The 21,104-nt window shown below is 44.7% G+C and overlaps 1 protein-coding gene across 1 annotated transcript; it reads right to left on the bottom strand.

The window, feature by feature from the left end:
* Positions 1 to 3,533: 3,533 nt before the first annotated feature.
* LOC101742949 (mitochondrial potassium channel) lies at positions 3,534 to 17,890 on the bottom strand. Its single transcript, XM_012694395.4, has 6 exons — positions 17,497 to 17,890; positions 16,766 to 16,915; positions 8,682 to 8,844; positions 7,103 to 7,281; positions 6,622 to 6,697; positions 3,534 to 5,533 (listed from the first exon to the last, which is right to left on the bottom strand). The coding sequence occupies exons 1-6, from the start codon at positions 17,749 to 17,751 to the stop codon at positions 5,265 to 5,267; spliced, it is 1,092 nt and encodes a 363-aa protein (XP_012549849.2). The 5' UTR covers positions 17,752 to 17,890; the 3' UTR covers positions 3,534 to 5,264.
* Between the last annotated feature and the right edge of the window lie 3,214 nt (positions 17,891 to 21,104).

The raw sequence follows: 21,104 nt of genomic DNA on the forward strand, positions 1-21,104 counted from the left end.
TATCGTTGATATACAAACTAAATAGTAACGGGGAGAGTGCGGAGCCTTGCGGGACTCCGGCAGTCAGATGACGGGGACGAGAACGAGTTCCCTCTACTCGATATCGAAACGAACGGTTCGACAAGAAGTCTCGTATGATGAGCACGAGTCTGTCTGGCACTCCCATGTTGTACAGTTTGTAGATCAAACCGTTGTGCCAGACTTTGTCGAACGCCTTCGCTACATCGAAGAAGAGGGCGCCGGTCGGGATTTGTTTACGCCTATTTAGCCCTATTAAGATGTGCTCCGTGAGGCGGTGCACTTGTTGTACGCACGAGTGTTTGGCGCGGAATCCAAACTGCTCGTCTATTAGAATTTTATTCGCGGTAACGAAGTCCCAGAGGCGTTTCCGAAGGAGCCGTTCGTAAATTTTGCCTATCGCTGGGAGGAGACTAATCGGTCGGTAACTAGCGGTTTCATTATTCGGTTTGCCCGGCTTGTGTATACCGATAACGTCTGCTTCTTTCCATACCGCCGGAAAGATGCAGTGCGTCATAGCAGCATTTAAGATGGTAGCCAACATTGTTATCAGTTGGACTGGTAAGAGTTTTAACGCGCGGTTGCGGATGCCGTCGGAGCCGGGTGCCTTCTTAGGTTGAAGGTTGTCTATTACTTCTCTAACTTCGTCAGAGGTAATGGGGGGTAACGCGTCCGAGGGTGGCAGGGAAGCTCTGCGCTCGACCTCCCTGTCGACTGCCTCGGTGTGTTCGGGGTCCGCGTATTGAGTGCTGGTGGTGCACTGCTCTTGCAGTGCATCGGCCAGCAACTCTGCCTTGTCATCGTCATCGAAAGCCGGTGGTTGGCCTGAAGGGCGTACGAGAGGAGGCATAGTAGCGGTAGTTTCGGACTTGAGAGTCCTTGCTAGTCGCCAGTATGCTTGATGAGAGGGCGCGAGTCCTTCTAAGTAACTATCCCAATTCTCATTTCGGGCGTCGCTTAGGCGAGATTTTACATCCCGCTGTAGACGACGCATCCGAATCCGGTTTGAGTGCGTGGGAAGTTGATCGTAGGCCCGGATTGCCGCGTTTCTAACTCTTAGGAGGTTCCTAAGTTCGGGGGACAGTCTGATGCGGTGGAAGCTATCCTCCACATCGACTTATTTTGAGGATCTTATGATCGCGGAAGAGATGTGATCCGTGATGATGTTTATGGATTCGACTGTGTCCTCGGGGGAGGGAGTTGAATCCGGGCCGCAGGGGAGGATTGGTGGAGCGGCATCGGCTAAGCATTTGCCCAGCTTCTTCCAGTCCACCATGGTCCTCGTAGCTGTGACTGGGTTGTGGGGGCGACCGAGCTGCATAACGACAGGTCGGTGGTCTGAGTCGAGCTCTGACATTGCTTCGATGGAACGCAAGCGCAGAGTTACGTTCCTCAGCAGTGCCAGGTCTATAGTGCTCGGACGGAGCGCGATGTTATACGGATGACATGTTGGAGTTGGGGGACCGACTACTTCAAAGGTAAGGTCGTCTATAAACGCGTCGAGACGCCTACCATTTATGTTTGAACTGTGGCAGTTCCACCTAGTGTGGTGGCAATTTAAATCGCCTGCCAGGATGACGGAGTCTCCCATGCCGAACAGTGACTCGATGTCACTGCTCAGAAGGGGCTTGTCCGGGGGGAGATAGACGGATGCGATGACGATCGGCTGGTGTCCCGTCAGCGAGATACGGCACACTGACGCCTCGATATGTGAGAGCGAGGGGGTATCGAGAGGGACAACGTGCAGGGCCCGCCTATAGTAAATGGCAGTCCCGCCTTTGGAGGCGGTGAGTCTGTCATTCCTAACCATGACGTAATTCGCGACTTTCGGGTCACGACGCGAGGGCTTCAGGCAGGTCTCCTGCACTAGCAGAATATCTACAAGATTGTCGCGGAGGAATTCGTAAATTTGATCGCGTTGTCGCGCGAGTCCGTTAGCATTGTAGAATGCTAACGTAAGGGAATATGGTTTCTCTCTAGCGTTTTGCGCCATTGATTACCGGTGATTTTAGAAAGTACGGGCCACGGACTCGTAAACGTCCATGTAGTCGAACGCGGCCGCGAGCCGTTGTTCGGGGTTTACCGCCCTTCGCAACGCGTCTGCGAACGATCGCAGACGGTCGAAGTTGACCGCCGTGACGAAGTCGCGCACGAGCGTGAAGTCGTTGACGGCTGAGGGTTGCGGGGGACGGTACGCGGGCGCGGGGGAGGTGCGAGCAGGGGCTGCGGCGCGGGACGTGTCGCGAGCGGGGGCTGGGGTGCGGTTTGTGTTCCCGACCTCGTATACGGCAGCGGTTTATTCCACGTTTTCGGGTCGAATTCCGAGCCTCCTGTGCGAGGTTTGCGCGGGGCATGTTGAACTAAATGGCCGAAGATGTTAAAGGCCCAACGACTCCTCTGCACTCTCGCTCGTCGCCCGAGACAGAACCCGGGTGATGTAGGGGAGATTTCACCGTCAACACTATAACTAGACGCGCAACTCTCCCCAATGTCCCAGCGCCGGAGTCGTCGACGACTTCGCGTTGGTCCCAAAGCGGATCAGGTCGCTCCAAGCGGTTGGGCTGGTGTCCCAGAATACCTTAACGGACTAGAACCAGCTGCTCGGAACGCGTTCGAATCTCGGGCGCTCCTCAAGCGCGGGACCTCGCTGAAGGTTCGGCCTCCCACGCAAGAAAAATACTTGGGGAACTTAAAAAAAAAATTAAATGAATCGCTGTTCGTTATTCTCGCTACAACTCGAGAACGGCTGGACCGATTTGGCTAATTTTGGTCTTGAATTATTTGTGGAAGTCAGTCGTCCGGTGCATTCGTATGTAGCGATGCACCGGTGTTCGAATTTGAAGTCGTCGTGGCCTAAAGGATAAGACGTCCGGTGCATTCGTATGTAGCGATGCACCGGTGTTCGAATCCCGCAGGCGGGTACCAATTTTTCTAATGAAATACGTACTCAACAAATGTTCACGATTGACTTCCACGGTGAAGGAATAACATCGTGTAATAAAAACCAAACCCGCAAAATTATAATTTGCGTAATCACTGTTGGTAGGACCTCTTGTGAGTCCGCACAGGTAGGTACCATCACCCCGCCTATTTCCGCCGTAAAGCAGTAATGCGTTTCGGTTCGAAGGGTGGGGTAGCCGTTGTGACTATACTGAGACCTTAGAACTTATATCTCGAGGTGGGTGGTGCATTTACGTTGTAGATGTCTATGGGCTCCAGTAACCACTTAACACCAGGTGGGCTGTGAGCTCGTTCATCCATCTAAGCAAAAAAAAAAGTCCCGAGAAGGTTAAAAAGATAAATATGAAAATGCTCGGAATTAAATAAAAATAACAATTTTGTTTTTCCTTTGCTGTCCCCCCCGTCGGACGGATTCCTTTTGTTTGTTTTAAGTTTATTTTATACAAAAGTTTAGGTCTTTAATTTGTCGATTGAGGCACTACGAAGTCTACCGGGTCAGCTAGTCATTAATAAATAATTTACAAGCCGCGTACTTTCATATCAAACGAAACGAATGCAACAATCAATATTATATTTCGCTTCAACACCGTTTTCATAAAAAAACATTACACGTACATTTTATTGTTTTACAAAAAAAAAACACAAGACATACATTCATAAGTAAACAAGTGTTATAAAAATCAAAATTAATAGCCATCTATAAATCAGACTTTATACATTACATCTTTAAGTTTATTTTCTAAACACAGACCGGGAAACAGCTTGGGTCCTTGGGACCCGTTCATATACAATTTGAATCATTGATGCAACTTTTTAAGAACTTCAAATTAATAATATACATATATGAACCGACCATAGAAGCCAGAATTCTAACCTATTAAGGGTAGACGTAAAGAGTACTGTCTCATATGGGGAAAAGTTTTTTTAAAAGGATTTTACGACCTGGTAACTAAGACCCTTAAGTCAAGTCTTATTTTATGAAATGAAATGAGATGATATTGGATGAAATATAATCTCAGTAATATGGTGGTCATTTACTGAGACTTTTTTTTTCAGTGGACTTTTTGGGAGATACGGAGAAGTTTTAGCCACATCCAGTGGCTTTGTTTTATTTTCCCACATTGGTGCACTTTCACAGATACTAAACAGTCAATAAACCACCGTTGTTACAAATTGAAACCTGAAGAAACACTAAATAGACAAAATAAAACAAATCACACAACTTCACTCCTCGCGTTCCCGCCAAAAAGTCGGGCAAGTTTAATAGTGTCCAGCTGTGGGCAGCGAATTACCATTCGGAAGACGACCAGTGGACTGCGAGCGTAGCAAGTGGTGTGTATATATAAACGGTAATTCAACGGTAGGCAGCGGCTTGGCTCTGCCCCTGGCATTGCTGAAGTCTATGGGCGACGGTAACCACTCACCATCAGGTGGGCCGTTTGCTCGTCTGCCTACAAGGGCAATAAAAAATAAAAATAAAACGTAACAGTTGTACGCGGAGCGATGTGTGCAGTTGAACGATTTAATGATTTTAACATTTGACGTTATTTTTTAAATGACACCTCTTGGTACGGTGGCGCCATCTTAATTGGTTACCGTTCGACGGAAAAGTTTTTATATACAGAGACTGTGCTCCTTAATTCTACCTTCTATTTTGTATCCAAGGAATCCTTACCCTTTTTTACCGTAAATCACGGAAAACGACTTCGAAGATGGCAACACTAGATTAAACGTCATTACAAACAAATTCGACAGTTACGCAGATCAAAAGAAGAAACTGATTATGATTACAAATAAAGTTTGTTATTAAAATAAAATATATTAATTTTACTTTTTTTCGCAATTTAGTCAATTCGCACCACCCTGCCTATTTCTGCCATAAAGTAGTGTTACGTCCGGGATTGAAGGGTGGGAAAGCTGTTACACTATACATTTGACACTTAGACCTCATGTTTCAAGGTGGGTGGCAGTATGCAAGATGTCTATAGGCTGCGCTAATCGTTTAATAACAGGTCGGTTCTCCCAACAATGCAACAAAAAATCTATGGCTGGCAACATTTTTTAAATCTTATTGAAACATGACACTTCAAAGCAGAAAGAAAAATACAAATTTACCTAAAATCCTGATTAAACAACTCTATAATTCCTCGATATTATGCTAATATGTTTTACAACTAAAGTATAAAAGACTTAAAAAGGCAAAACCGTTTATCGAAATAAATAAATAAAAAATGTGACCGGATTCCAAAATCAAACTTCCCGAGTCCGGGCTGAATATTGACATCTCAACTGACTCTGCCCAGAATGTTGCCGAATATTATCGCGAAGCACACTATTATGCCGATGCCGGTTAGGATTTGATTTGGCTCCAGCGACACCTTGGCCGGTTCCAGGTCGCGGTCCTTGTCAGCCTCGTCGAGATCTTGGTGCACGACTGAGAGGGCCTTCGCTATTTCCGCGTCCGACTTGGCGCTCGACTGCGAGGCGGTGATTATCAATCGTTTGAGATCCTTCATTTGAGTTTCGACTAAATGCTCCTGATTGTGCATGTGTTCTGGAAAAAAAAAACAATTTTTTTTAAATTTATTTTATTGCTTAGTCGGGTGGACTAGCTCACAGCCCACCTGGTATTAAATGGTTACTGGAGCCCATAGACATCTGCAACGTAAATGCGCCACCCACCTTGAGATATAAGTTCTAAGGTCTCAGTATAGTTACAACGGCTGCCCCGCCCTTCAAACCGAAACGCATTACTGCTTCACGGCTGAAATAGGCAGGGTGATGGTACCTACCTGCGCGGACTCACAAGAGGTCCTGCCACCAGTAATTACGCAAAATATAAATTTGCGGGTTTTGATTTTTATTACACGATGTTATTCCTTCACCGTGGAAGTCAATCGTGAACATTTGTTAAGTACGTATTTGATTGGAAAAATTAGTACCCGCCTGCGAGATTCGACCACCGGTGCATCGCTACATACGAATGCACCGGACGTCTTATCCCTTAGGCCACGACGACTTTTTCCTTTTTTTAAGTCTCCAACTTTTTTATCAATAATTGAATTGGTTGTGCATGTTTTTGCAGAGTAGCCGTCGGAGCTCCCTGGCACGTGTGAAGCTTGGACCTCCACGACGACCTGGACCTAGAGTCCATCAGTAAGTATCTACAGTCGGCATCAGTGCGCCATTTCGATAAAGCGGCACGACATGAGAACCCTCTCAACGTGGCCGCCGGTAACTACATTCCCAATATTGCGGACCGAATGGTAAACAGTCGACGTCGCCCCAAACACGCCATTACGGATCCTCCCGATCCACTAGCGGTGCTTTTAGGTACCACAAGCACCGGTCATCGTTCTCGTCGAACCCGTCGCTTGCGACGAAGGACTCGGCGAGCGAATTAACCCACAGACACAGCCCACTGAGTTTCTCGCCGGATCTTCTCAGTGGGTCGCGTTACCGATCCGGTGGTAGATTCTGCGAAGCACTGCTCTTGTTAGGGCTAGTATTAACGTCGTCAGGTTTGAGCCCCGTGAGGTCACCTACTCGCTCGACGAATCTAGTATGACCCCTCGAGGTCACTAGAATAGGAAAAATAATACATCTATACTAAGCTTATAAAAGTGTTTTTGAAAAACTAACCGATAAGGGAACTTTGCTTGTTGACAAGATGATTTATATTCTCCTGCATCAACTTCAAATTTTGGGCTAATTGTTCCTGTTGAATAGAAAAAAATATTTATAATAATAATAATGTATTTAATATACAAGAAGATTTAAGAGGTATCAGTAAAATAATATTATAAACGCGAAAGTTTGTAAGAATATAGGGATTTTTTATTACTTAGTTAAGTGGTTACCGGAGCCCATAGACATCTACAACGTAAATGCGCCACCCACCTTGAGATATAAATTCTAAGGTCTCCGTATAGTTACAACGGCTGCCCCGCGCTTTAAACCGAAATGCGTAACTGCTTCACGGCAGAAATAGGCAGTGCGGTGGTACACCAGAACATACAGTAATATTAAAAAATCGAACAATCAATTTTACAACCCAACAATCGGATTGTCAACCTAACAATCGGATTGTCAACCCAACAATCGATTTCGCAGCCCGACTCGCCTGGTAAGCGAACTCGGTCTTCATCGCCTCCGTGATGTCGGCCCGGCTGGCGGTCCCGCCCCCCGCGATGGTGTACAGGACGCTCGCGCTCCTGGCCATCTGCTGCTCCATCATGTCCCTGAACTCGGCCATCTTCAGGTGATTGTTTATCGTCGAACCGGCTATACCGAGCACCGTGCCTGCGAGATCAACAATAAACCAGGTTTTATAAGGTTTAAATTTCTAAAATTAATATTACTACTACTACTACTACTGCGCTGGCGCTATGACCCCGAAGTGGGTCTTGGCCTCCGGCAATAAACTTTGCCATTCATCCCGTAGTATTATATAAGGTGTATTAATATTATATAAATAATGTATTAACATATACTAGTAGTCCAAATTCGATTTTATAATTAATTGAAATTATAAGTTTGTATACTATTATGATTCTATTGTCAAATTCTGTAATCACAGATTTCACCAACACTACACTTTAGACAAATAATAAAGACAAACAATATTTAATCTATTTTTTTTAATGGATTTTATGACCTGGTAAGTAGGACCTTTAGGTCATGTCTTATTTTAATTTATATTCTTATTTTTATGAAAAATGATAATATGGAGAGAAATGAAATGAAGATGATTAATTTGAGACATTAATCAAGTGGGATGAAATAAAATAAAATAAGATGAGATGATGTGGGATGAAATATAATCTTAGTAAAATGGTGATCATTTCCTGAGATTTTTTCAGTGGACTTTTTGGAGGATCCAGAGAAGTTACGTCCAGCGGCTTTGTTTCATTTTCCCACATTTGTGCACTTTCACAGATATTAAACAATTAATAAACCACCGTTATTACACATTTAAACCTGAAGAAACACTAAATAGACAAAATAAAACAAATCACACAACTTCACTCCTCGCGTTCCCGCCAAAAAGTCCATATTTAATCTATTCTCAATTTCACCACAGACTATAAACAATAAGAAAAGTGTACGAGCACACGGCCGACTTGATGGTAAGTGGTCACCGTCGCTCATAGACGTCAGCAATGCCAGGGACAGAGCCAAGCCGCTGCCTACCATTAAGTACTCTCCGCAACCCTCGTTTGAAGAAGCATATTATGTCATAGCGCTCGGAAAACACCGTGGAGCGGAGTTCATTCCAAAGCCGGATGGTACGTGGCAAAAAAATCTTTGGAAACGCACTATCGATGAACGCAGCGGTTCCAGATAATATATGGATGAACTCTGTTCCCATGGCGGAAGGTGCGATAATAAAAAGGAGATGAGGGGATCATCTCGAATAATTCCTCCAGTGCATTCCCCGTGGAACATACGGTACAAAACACAGAGAGAACCGAAGTCCCTCCGTAGACCAAGGGGTTCCAAGCGATCCGTGAGAGCGGGACTATCGACCATCCGAACAGCCCATTTCTGTATAAAGTCCAATGGAAGTAGTTGGTATTTAAAAAAAAAAAGGATAATAACCCTGATAATTCGCTTGGCTGAAACTAGATGAAAATGCTAATTCGCTAAATATACATATTCGTGAAAAAAAAAGGTCTCTATAATTGTTCAACTGTGCTCACCAAAAATCGAGGCAACGATGTACCAATACTTGTTGCGTTCCGCGTGCGCCCTCTCCCTCTCGTGGCCCAGCTTCACGGCGGCCGACATCGTGGCGAACAACTCGCGTTCTTCCTTCTCGGCATCGGCGAAGAGGGTCCGCAGGGCACGTTCTTGTATTATAAGCTGTGAAATAGGTTGATTGAAGTGAAACTTGTAATGCGACTTCCGACAAGGTTGCGTTAAACGTTTAACGCTCCTGAGGATGGGGAATAGAAAGAGACAGAGCGAGAGTGAATGCGCGGCACTCGAACGCATGCACGTAGTATACCTGTTACAGGCCAGCGCAGCGCGAGCCATGGCCCTGAAACTGCGATACTTTAAGACAAATATATTTTCTGTATGGAAACTAGCGACATCTTATATGTTGTTAAAGTTAAGGCTTTTAATTATTGTATAACTAAACACAGAAAATAAAAAAATTCATAAATCATACAAGTCTTTATTTGTTAAAGACAAAATTTTTTTCTTTTTTTTTTTTTTTATTGCCCTTGTAGGCAGACGAGCATACGGCCCACCTGATGGTGAGTGGTTACCGTCGCCCATGGACTTCAGCAATGCCAGGGGCAGAGCCAAGCCGCTGCCTACCGCTTAATACTCTCCACAAGCCTCGTTTGAAGAAGGACATGTCATAGCGCTCGGGAAACACCGTGGAGGGGAGCTCATTCCATAGCCGGATGGTACGTGGCAAAAAAGATCTCTGGAAACGCACTGTGGATGATCGCAGTGGCTCCAGGTAGTATGGATGAACTCTACTCCGGTGGCGGGCGGTGCGATGGTAAAAACGAGATGCTGGTATCATCTCGAACAATTCCTCAGAGCACTCCCCATGGAACATACGGTACAAAATACAGAGGGAACCGAAGTCCCTCCGCAGACCCAGAGGCTCCAAACGATCCGAGAGAATGGGATTATCGACAATCCGAACGGCCCTCCTCTGTATGGAGTCAAATGGAAGAAGCTGGTATTTGGGAGCCCCAGCCCAGAGATGGGAGCAGTACTCCATGCGAGGCCGGACTTGTGCTTTATAAAGCAAAAGTCTTTGTCCAGGCGTGAAGTACCGCTTCGCTCTGTTGAGGACTCCCAGCATTTTGGACGCCAACTTGGCTTTGCCTTCCAAATGACTCCGAAACTGGACATCGCTCGAAATGTCGACCCCAAGTATCCCGATACTCTCGGAAGGTTGCAGGGATACTCCTTGGAATTGCGGCGCCATGACAAAGGGGTCCTTCTTCGCAGTGAACGCGCAAACTTGTGTCTTTATCGGGTTGAATTGAACCAAGTTCAATTCACCCCATTCGGAGACTCGCCCCAGAGAGTTCTCCACTTCAGACACAAGTTTTGATCGTCTCTCTTGCACCACGCTCCGAGAGAGACTCTGATGGCCGATGTATCGCGCATCCCCCGTGCTGTCATCCGCATAGCAATGCATGCCATCAATAGACAGCATGTCATTGATATACAGGATGAAAAGCGTGGGGGAGAGCACCGAACCTTGTGGAACGCCAGCGTTAATGGTCATGGTATCAGAACAGTCACCGTCTACAACGACAGTGATGCTCCGCCCATCCAAAAAGCTAGCGATCCACTTGCAGAGACCCTCGGGGATTCCGTAAGATGGTAACTTCGATAGAAGTGCCCTATGCCAGACCCTGTCGAAGGCCTTCGCGACATCAAGGCTCACAGCAAGAGCCTCGCCCTTGCTCTCCAAGGCTTCAGCCCACCTGTGAGTAAGGTATACAAGAAGATCGCCAGCTGAGCGACCGTGACGGAAACCGTACTGTCGGTCACTGATCAGCTGGCGATCCTCCAAATACTTCAGGAGTTGTATATTAATTATTCGCTCCATCACCTTGGAAAGCAAGGAAGTTATCGCGATAGGCCTATAGCTCGATGGGTCCGACCGGTCACCCTTCTTGGGGATAGGGTGGACGTGGGCAGTCTTCCATGAAGACGGAACCCTGTTAGTGCAATAAGAGAGGCGATACAAACGCGTTAGCGCAGGCGTCAGCTCAGGGGCGCACGTTTTCAGAACCACTTGGTTTGGGGGTTGGTGCTTCCCGCTTCCGTAGGTTTAACCCGCGATTCCCTACAAGTGACCCCTGGGTGGTGCAAAACGGGAGCCGAATACATAATCGGTGGTAGGACTTGTCCGACTGGCTGGCGACCACCCTCCAACTAGAGTCCGCCGCCAAATAGCCTAGCTGTGTTCCGGCGTGTGGGTTGGAGAGCCAGTTCTATTCCTTCCCTTTCCCCTTCCTTGTTGGGGGTGAGTCTTGGTGACGCCTGGAACATGCGGAGCAGACGTGCGTGCGAGTTCGCGGGGCGTGATTGTTTGACGGGGGTATAGGGAGACCTAGTGAAACGGTATCCGCTGCCGCCCGCCGGTCAGTAGGGGACCTGAACCCGGGTGTCTCTACTAAACTCCGCCCCGGGAAGCTGTCCCGCCAACCGGTGTAAAATCCTGTCGTGCGGTCGTCGTGCCGGAGTCGGAGACCGGAGTGGATCCCGGCGATCGTACGCAGGGTGGACTGGGGGCCCTTCCATGCCCTGCGTCAGTCTCTCACGCAACCCGTGGTCGAGCACGTACTATGTTCCGCGCTTCATTCAGGTGTTGCCTCGATCTCACCTCCAACATCCTACCTCTCCTAATCCTACTCTCCAGAAATAAAATTTATGAAGACGAAAAAAAAGAAAAGGGTTTTACAGGCGGTTCCCCATTCCACATTTAATGTGGATTTCAGCAATGTCAGGGGCCTACATAGCAACCTTGACGCCGTACACCACCACCTTGAGACGGCGCAGCCTGCCCTACTTTTTTTAACGGAGACGCAGATATCTGCTCCGGACGATACCTCATACCTTGAATACCCCGGCTACGTATTGGAGCACAACTTCCTGCGTAAAGCCGGGGTGTGCGTATTCGTCCGGGCGGATGTCTGTTGTCGCCGTCTTCGGGGCCTCGAACAACGGGACCTGTCCCTATTGTGGCTGCGCGTGGATCACTGGGGCTGTATCCGAATCTACGCGTGCCTGTACAGGTCCCACAGCAGTGATGCAGGTTCAGCTCTGTTTGAGCATGTGCAAGAGGGGACTAACCGCGTGCTTGAGCAGTACCCATCTGCGGAGGTGGTGGTTCTTGGAGACTTTAACGCTCACCACCAAGAGTGGTTGGGGTCCAGAACCACTGACCTCCCGGGTCGGACTGCCTACGATTTCGCCTTGGCCTACGGCTTCTCCCAGCTGGTGACACAGCCCACCCGTGTCCCAGATATCGAGGGGCACGAGCCTTCTTTGTTGGACCTTCTGCTGACCACAGATCCGGCCGGATACAGTGTGGTGGTCGACGCTCCGCTAGGATCGTCTGATCACTGCCTTATTCGTGCTGCCGTACCACTCTCTCGTCCCGGTCGTCGAAGGACGACCGGGTATCGTAGAGTTTGGCGGTATATGTCAGCAGATTGGGATGGATTGCGTGAATTTTACGCATCCTACCCATGGGGGCGGTTCTGCTTTTCCTCTGCTGATCCTGACGTCTGTGCGGACCGTCTTAAAGACGTGGTGCTCCGGGGGATGGAATTGTTTATTCCCTCCTCTGAAGTGCCCGTTGGGGGTCGCAGCAGACCCTGGTATAACAATGCCAGTAGGGATGCTGCACACCTCAAGCGGTCCGCATACGTGGCATGGGATAATGCCAGGAGACGTCGGGATCCTAACATCTCAGGGGAAAGGCGGAAATATAACGCCGCTTCCAGGTCCTACAAGAAGGTAATTGCCAAGGCGAAGGCGGAGCACGTTGCTAGAGTTGGCGAGCGATTAAAGAGCTATCCCTCCGGGAGCCGTGCTTTTTGGTCGCTCGCCAAAGCTGCAGAAGGAAACTTTTGTAGGTCTAGTCTCCCACCACTGCGCAAGTCCGATGACACTCTGGCCCACAGCGCGAAAGAGAAGGCTGACCTTCTGGTCAAACTCTTCGCCTCGAACTCGACTGTGGACGACGGGGGTGCCACACCACCGAACATCCCCCGGTGTGATAGCTCCCTGCCGGATATCTGCTTCACACAGTGTGCAGTTAGGCGGGAGCTTCGACTCCTGGACGTCCATAAGTCGAGTGGGCCAGACGGCATCCCCGCAGTGGTTCTGAAAACGTGCGCCCCTGAGCTGACACCTGCGCTAACGCGTTTGTATCGCCTCTCTTATTGCGCTAACAGGGTTCCGTCTTCATGGAAGACCGCCCACGTCCACCCTATCCCCAAGAAGGGTGACCGGTCGGACCCGTCGAGCTATAGGCCTATCGCGATAACTTCCTTGCTTTCCAAGGTGATGGAGCGAATAATAAATACACAACTCCTGAAGTATCTTGAGGATCGCCAGCTGATCAGTGACCGACAGTACGGTTTCCGTCACGGTCGCTCAGCTGGCGATCTTCTTGTATACCTTACTCACAGGTGGGCTGAAGCCTTGGAGAGCAAGGGCGAGGCTCTTGCTGTGAGCCTTGATATCGCGAAGGCCTTCGACAGGGTCTGGCATAGGGCACTTCTATCGAAGCTACCATCTTACGGAATCCCCGAGGGACTCTGCAAGTGGATCGCTAGCTTTTTGGATGGGCGGAGCATCACGGTCGTTGTAGACGGTGACTGCTCTGATACCATGACCATTAACGCTGGCGTTCCACAAGGTTCGGTGCTCTCCCCCACGCTTTTCATCCTGTATATCAATGACATGCTGTCTATTGATGGCATGCATTGCTATGCGGATGACAGCACGGGGGATGCGCGATATATCGGCCATCAGAGTCTCTCTCGGAGCGCGGTGCAAGAGAGACGATCAAAACTTGTGTCTGAAGTGGAGAACTCTCTGGGGCGAGTCTCCGAATGGGGTGAATTGAACTTGGTTCAATTCAACCCGATAAAGACACAAGTTTGCGCGTTCACTGCGAAGAAGGACCCCTTTGTCATGGCGCCGCAATTCCAAGGAGTATCCCTGCAACCTTCCGAGAGTATTGGGATACTTGGGGTCGACATTTCGAGCGATGTCCAGTTTCGGAGTCATTTGGAAGGCAAAGCCAAGTTGGCGTCCAAAATGCTGGGAGTCCTCAACAGAGCGAAGCGGTACTTCACGCCTGGACAAAGGCTTTTGCTTTATAAAGCACAAGTCCGGCCTCGCGTGGAGTACTGCTCCCATCTCTGGGCCGGGGCTCCCAAATACCAGCTTCTTCCATTTGACTCCATACAGAGGCGGGCCGTTCGGATTGTCGATAATCCCATTCTCACGGATCGTTTGGAGCCTCTGGGTCTGCGGAGGGACTTCGGTTCCCTCTGTATTTTGTACCGTATGTTCCATGGGGAGTGCTCTGAGGAATTGTTCGAGATGATACCGGCATCTCGTTTTTACCATCGCACCGCCCGCCACCGGAGTAGAGTTCATCCATACTACCTGGAGCCACTGCGGTCATCCACAGTGCGTTTCCAGAGATCTTTTTTGCCACGTACCATCCGGCTATGGAATGAGCTCCCCTCCACGGTGTTTCCTGAGCGCTATGACATGTCCTTCTTCAAACGAGGCTTGTGGAGAGTATTAAGCGGTAGGCAGCGGCTTGGCTCTGCCCCTGGCATTGCTGAAGTCCATGGGCGACGGTAACCACTCACCATCAGGTGGGCCGTATGCTCGTCTGCCTACAAGGGCAATAAAAAAAAAAAAAAAAAAAAACCACTGCAGGGATGCCGTCTGGCCCGCTCGACTTATGGACGTCCAGGAGTCGGAGTTCCCGCCTGACTGCACACTGTGTAAAGCAGATCTCCGGCAGGGAACTATCACACCGGAGGATGTTCGGTGGTGTGGCACCCCCGTCGTCCACAGTCGAGTTCGAGGCGAAGAGTTTGACCAGAAGGTCAGCCTTCTCTTTCGCACTATGGGCCAGACTGTCATCGGACTTGCGTAGTGGTGGGAGACTAGACCTGCAAAAGTTACCTTCTGCAGCTTTGGCGAGCGACCAAAAAGCACGGCTCCCAGAGGGATAGCTCTTCAGTCGCTCGCAAAATGGTTAAATTTTATCAATTTACAAAATCCTTAATTGAAAATAAAATATAGGATAGGTAATATGTTACTGCCATCTACAGGAGCGCTGAGAATCTGATCGAAGCGAAGCCATCTAGTGGCCGATGCCAGTTAATATTTTTGTTGAGTGCTTGAGTTGCTTATCTATAACTAATTTATGTGTATTATCAATGGCGCGAGCGTTAGAAACGAGAGGTATTTAAAAAAAATATATTTATTTTTCTATCTATAATTTAAAATATAATATATAATATTAATGTCGAAGATGTCGCCCCTCTTATACACAGCATTCCCTGTTACAAGAGCAATATGATTCAAGAATGAAAAATGAAGAAAACCACAATACTACACATTGGATTGGCAATAGCCGACAGCTGCAAGCAATATTTTGCAAAGCATAAACTTTTTACCCTTCCTTGTCTATATATATATATACGAAGTTGCATCTTTTGTTAAAACTTGTCCCAATAGATTCACCAAGATGTCTAATGTGGCAAACAAAAATCGACGCGACGATAAACTATGTTTTCCAAAATCCAAAACTACATTAAAGAATAATAGTATACTAGGTATGAGCATTAGGATATTTAATAAACTACCAAAGACATTAAGAGACTTAGACGATTTTAATTTTAAGAAAAAACTAAAAGATAATCTTGTAAGTGGAAATTATTATCACATAAATGATTTTCTTAGAGACGACATTGAAAATAAATGGAATTTTTAATTTCAGTTTAATTATGGATGAATAAATGGTAAATTATATAATAATATTATAATATCTTGCACTGCACTAAAATTCGCATGTCAAATAATGACAAAGCATACACGCTGCTTTTAACTTATACTAATAACTAATTTTCACTATGCTTGGCGATTAAATGATTTCTTTCTTTCTTTCTTTCTTTCTTTCTTTCTTTCTTTCTTGAAAAAGAAGTTTCACTTCATTCACGTGCGCCCAGTTGTAAGCGCACTTTTTTTTGAAAGTGAACCACTTCACTTCAAATTCAAATGTGTTATGCATCATTATGGTATAATTATAGAGCCCATTATGTTGACTATGTGTTCCTAACAGCTAACAGCAGAGATGGAATGCCCATCTCATTCTGTGGGTGTTGTAAAAGATGACTATTTTATCAACCATACAACGGGCAAAAACATTATCTGACTTAATAATAGCATTAATTAAAAGTAATTGCTGTATACTTGTATAATTACAAGAATACTGCTATCAGTAACAGACTTTTGCAAGTAGTAGGGTGTTATGTAAATGATAGGTATCATACCTATCTTATCATACCATCATAGCTGTTTCTACCTCAAAGTTGTCACAGGCTCCGGTTTAAGGAGTGAGACTGTCACAATACTATTTAAATTTCAACTTGATGTTCCATGATGGGTGGAGGCATTCACATTGTTATGTCAATCCAACTCAGGAAATCACTTAAGACCAGACACAATGAGAACATTGAATCATATAGGCAATAAATAAAAATGCATCTAATATGTGTATTTTCATCTCGAAACCAAAGACTTGTTTGTCTCTAGATAACTCAGGATAAGATAAATGAGATGTTTAATAATTTATCAAGTTATTCTGATGTGATATCACACATACATTACAACTACAAGATAATATTATATTCGATATAGAATATTTGAATTGACTGCATTTATAAACTTTCATGGAATTTAAGTGGAATTAAATCCACAAAGCTGGTTGTTCGTAAAAGATATATGTTAAATCAGCATATGATGAACATTTTCATCTATGAATTTTTTCTTATTTTTGTATTCTGCAATTAGGATAATGTGTTGTAAGATATGGCAGCCTGTGACTTTCGATGAAGACAGGTCCTTATCAGACGGTTGTATGGAGAGCATACTTTCTTTTTTGAAAGTAGGACATAGACTCCAAGACCATATAACAATTATTTAATATGACGATTATTCTTTGACTATAAAATAATTAAACAAACATATAGTGTCAAACCTTGTGCTCTTCAGTGCAGAGCTGCAAGTATTTCTCATCCCCCTTCATAGTATTTTGCATTTCAGCATGTAATTCTTTCAGTCTAGATTCTATGTTGGCTAACTGACGACCAACATCACGACGGCGATCTTGGGCAGCAATGAATTTGTCCTGTGAAATTATTTGACAAATTAATTTTACTTGTGAGCTTGCATTGGCAGGTACAGCAACCCTGCCTATTTCAGCCATGAAGTAGTAATCATCCACCCATCTAAGCAATAAAATTAGAACTAATAATTTTTAATTTTTCATTATTTTATTAGCACATTATTCTGTTTTAGTTCTCAACATACAGACAGACATTTGTCTTTTCAATTCTAATAGGGTTCTAGTTTGAAAATTTTATTACATGTACAAAAAAGCGGAAGTAATAACTTCCTTTTTAAGTTTTATCTCAGAACTTTTCTTGAATGAAATCAATTTGAAGATTCCTCTTTATTTTCAAAGCTGTTGCTTCTCATGTCAAGATCTAATCAGTAGTTTTTCATTTATCGTTATTATTGATGTTATTCCCATTTTATTTCATTGAAATCTGTATTTTTTATTATTATTTCTATTATAGTTAAATATTTCAAAACACGCACTGAATAATGAATAATTAAAGAACAATGAAAACTATATATAATCTAGGAATTATAAACAGGGGTGACCTTGGCAATCGAAATAAATTAAAAATATTTTCATTCAGGTACCTGCGCGTCGATCACCGTGTTTTGTATCGCCATAATTTCTTCGACTCCCGTGAATTTTTCATATTTGGTGACTAAATCTTGTACTTTTTTAGTTAAATTATCGTATTTAAATCTCTCCGCTACTTCCGAAACTTTCGTAGCCGGTACGTATTTGGTAATAAGTTGATCGACCTTTTCGCGATTCGTTACATTCAATTGCGCTAAGTTTATTTTGTCCTTTAGTCGCTGCGCGATTATACGGAGGCGGTCTGCCATTTTCGCATATTATTTTTAGGTGGAAAAAGACTTTTTATGCATTTTAAATTCACTATTCCCTTCTTATGAAGTCATCCTCGCAATAAAGTGCGGCCAGAACTTGACAGCAATGACAGCTGATTTAGAATGACATTGACAAATGATGGTTGTCAGTTCCTAGCCGTTCAGAAACCTAATTTTTTTTTATTTTAGAAATAATAACAATGCAAAAATGTTTTTTAAAAATCATGATTCGTTCAATTGATAGCGAAACGTAACCATGAAATGAGGTACGAATTTTAGCTGGGCCCCAAGAATAAAGCAAGGAATAAAGAAGTAAATTGCTTAACTTTGTTAATGTCATGTTTTTTCGTAGAAATCCTGTAGATATGGAGACTTAATAAGCCTTCGAATCTATGAAAGTTTAGAGTAACTCTGGGAGAATTAAACAGTATCGCTGGATATGGCTTCTAAGATTCGCCAATATGATCTGAAGTCTCAGAAATAATTTTTTATTTTACTAGTAAGTTGTTTCATTAAATCTAATTTCAGCTTATCTCGTCTCGTAAAGCTTGACGACTTGAGTTGTTCGTGACCACAAAACATGCCAATTTTTAAAAAATTCGGCATCATAGAATGGGAGATTAAACCCTTAAAAAACTTTTAATTGCATCTACGATTCGTGAATTCGAAAGGAAATATTTTCAATTGAATTCCATTCCAATTAATTACAATTTAATGCATTCATTTCAATGCGCTCTGTTAAAATTTTTATAAAACGTTTATTTTAGGTATCTATCTCGTTCTATCTTTCAGCCCATAGACGTTTAATGAAAAACATAGGCTTCCCTCAATCCTCGCCACAACACATTTTAATGTCTATACGTGTAAACAAAATTGATGATTTAAAAAGTCGACTCCGGCAACATCGCAACAAGCTAATGTCACACAGATAAAAGGAAAAAGTCACCTGCAATCGATAAAGAAGTACAATCGATAAGTTATCTTTCACTGGGCATTGTTATGTCTAATTAATCATTCAAGATAGGCAACGCTAAATAAACTTTTCTTTACTTAAAAAAGCGGTAATGTGGCTACGTTTGCCCCTAGGTGCGCTGTTGCAACTTACCTACGTGTAGGCAAACGTTCCAACTCCATAAAAAATTGAGTAAACTTTTACGCTATCGAAAACGTTAAAAAACTCGCACACAATTTGTGTAATTATCGGTGGTAAGACGTCTTATGTGAGTCCGCACGGGTATGTACAACCGCGCCGCTTATTTCTGCCGTGAAGCAATAATGCGTTTTGGTTCGAAGGGCGGGGCAGCCGTATATATACTATAAGCTGAGACCTTAGAACTCATGTCTTAAAGAAGATGGCGGCGTTTACGTTGTAGATGTTTATGGGCTCCCGTAACTACATAACACCTATCTGTAAATTTTTTGTTCTATCCTGCAACTTAGCAATCTGTTTCTTAAAAAAAAAAAAATCTAATTTAATTTTGATGTCAGTTATTCATCAGGAAAAGTTGAGTTAGCTGAGTTGTGTCCCCAGTGGTACCATTCTCATCTCCTATCTGCAAATCTTTTTGCTAGGTCTGGTATACTACTCCTTTTCAGGCGAGAGTATCTTAGACTGTCCTCCCCCAGTTCTGCAGTTAGCTGATTAGTGTGTTGGTCAAGTCGTGTTTGGTAATTCTTGCTGTATGTTTCAATTTCTTCCTTCACCGTTCTCTGACTCAAATCCACATTTACATATTTGTTGCTTATGTATGAGTGGAATTATCTGTAAAATAAATAAATAAACTTTCGTAATAAACTTGTTCCTACGACCTTTGTGCTCTTCTTTCGGCTAAATTAAGATTAACTTTAATGATAATCATTTACAGGACGTTTTTGTCATAATGTAGTCACGTTTATTCATCACGTATATGCTACGTGCGTCCTTCGCATACGGGCTCCGTTGATTGACAGCTGAGATCTATTACGCTAGTCTGTAGTCATGTTTGTTACGTGGCAAAACTAAGAAAAGCAATGCAAGGCATTACGGAATGCGTTACCCTGTGCCTCTGAGATGGTTACCTACCTTAAAAAATTGAAGTCAAGCAATAGCCATATTTTTTTCTCCTACCTATGCTGATAGCCTTGAGGGCTATTTCAGCTTCTCCTTGACGTGTAGGTGAGCTCACGGGGCTCAAACCGGGAGTGTTGCTAACACTGGCCCTAGCAGTGCTTCGCAGAATCTACCACCGGATCGGAAATGCGACCCACTGAGGAGATCCGGCGAGAAACTCAGTGGGCTGTGTCTATGGGTTAAGTTGCTCGCCAAGCCTTTCGTCCTAAGCGACGGGTTCGGCGAGGACGGTGACCGATGCTTGAGGTACCTAAAAGCACCGTTAATGGATCGGGAGGATCCGTAATGACGTGTTTAGGGCAATAGCCATAGTGGAATAGCGTCATTTATATTTATGCTTTTTTTTGTTTTAAAATTCATTTATTTTTTATGTTTTATTTACTTATATGTAATTATTAACTGTTTTGATTTGCTTAGATGGGCGGACAATATTAAGTAGTTGCCGAAGCCCATAGACATCTACAACGAAATACCGCTACCCACCTTGAGAGAAGAGTTCTAAGATCTCAGTTTTTACAAGACACCGGCTGCCCCCCCTGCAAACCGAAACGCATTCCACGCATCTGCGGCTGAGTTTCTCGCCGGATCTTCTCAGCGGGTCGCGATCCTGATCCGGTGGTAGACGCATTCGCAAAGCAGCTGCCTTCGAAGTCTCGATTAGGGCCGCTCGGGTGAATGTTAACAAATCCTACTGGCTAACCGCGTGCTCACCCACGTGGCCTGGTAGAGCTGTAAAAGCCTTCGGGCTATCCTTAATCCTTCCTTCATAAAAAAAAACAAGGACCTTGTAAGTCGTCGTCTATCAGTGTGCTTAATGCGAGTTTTTTAACGTTCTCGATAGCGTAAAAGTTAACTTTTATTTGTATGCAGTGGGAACAGCGCCCCTAGCGGCAAGTGTAGGCAAACTTTCCAACTCCATGCAAATTAGAGTTAACTTTTACGCTATCGAGAACGTTAACGAACTCGCACTAAGCAAACTGCACAGATAAATTGTATGACGTATCATTAAGTGCGTAATAACACTACGCGCAGTGGCACGTCGCTGTCTGACACTAGTGTCCTTCTAGCTGTATTCGAGTAATACATACGACATTTGAGATCGGTTAAACTATAAATAAAATAACTAGTTTAAATCAATCATCGGTTATTAACTGGGCTGTGTGTTAAACCCTGTTTGTTTTTGATCAGCGACTCTCAAACTTTTTTGCTCGGTGAAGCACTGATATATACTCTTGAAGAA

Source organism: Bombyx mori, chromosome 23 (assembly GCF_030269925.1).
Source record: "Bombyx mori chromosome 23, ASM3026992v2".
NCBI lineage: Eukaryota > Metazoa > Arthropoda > Insecta > Lepidoptera > Bombycidae > Bombyx > Bombyx mori.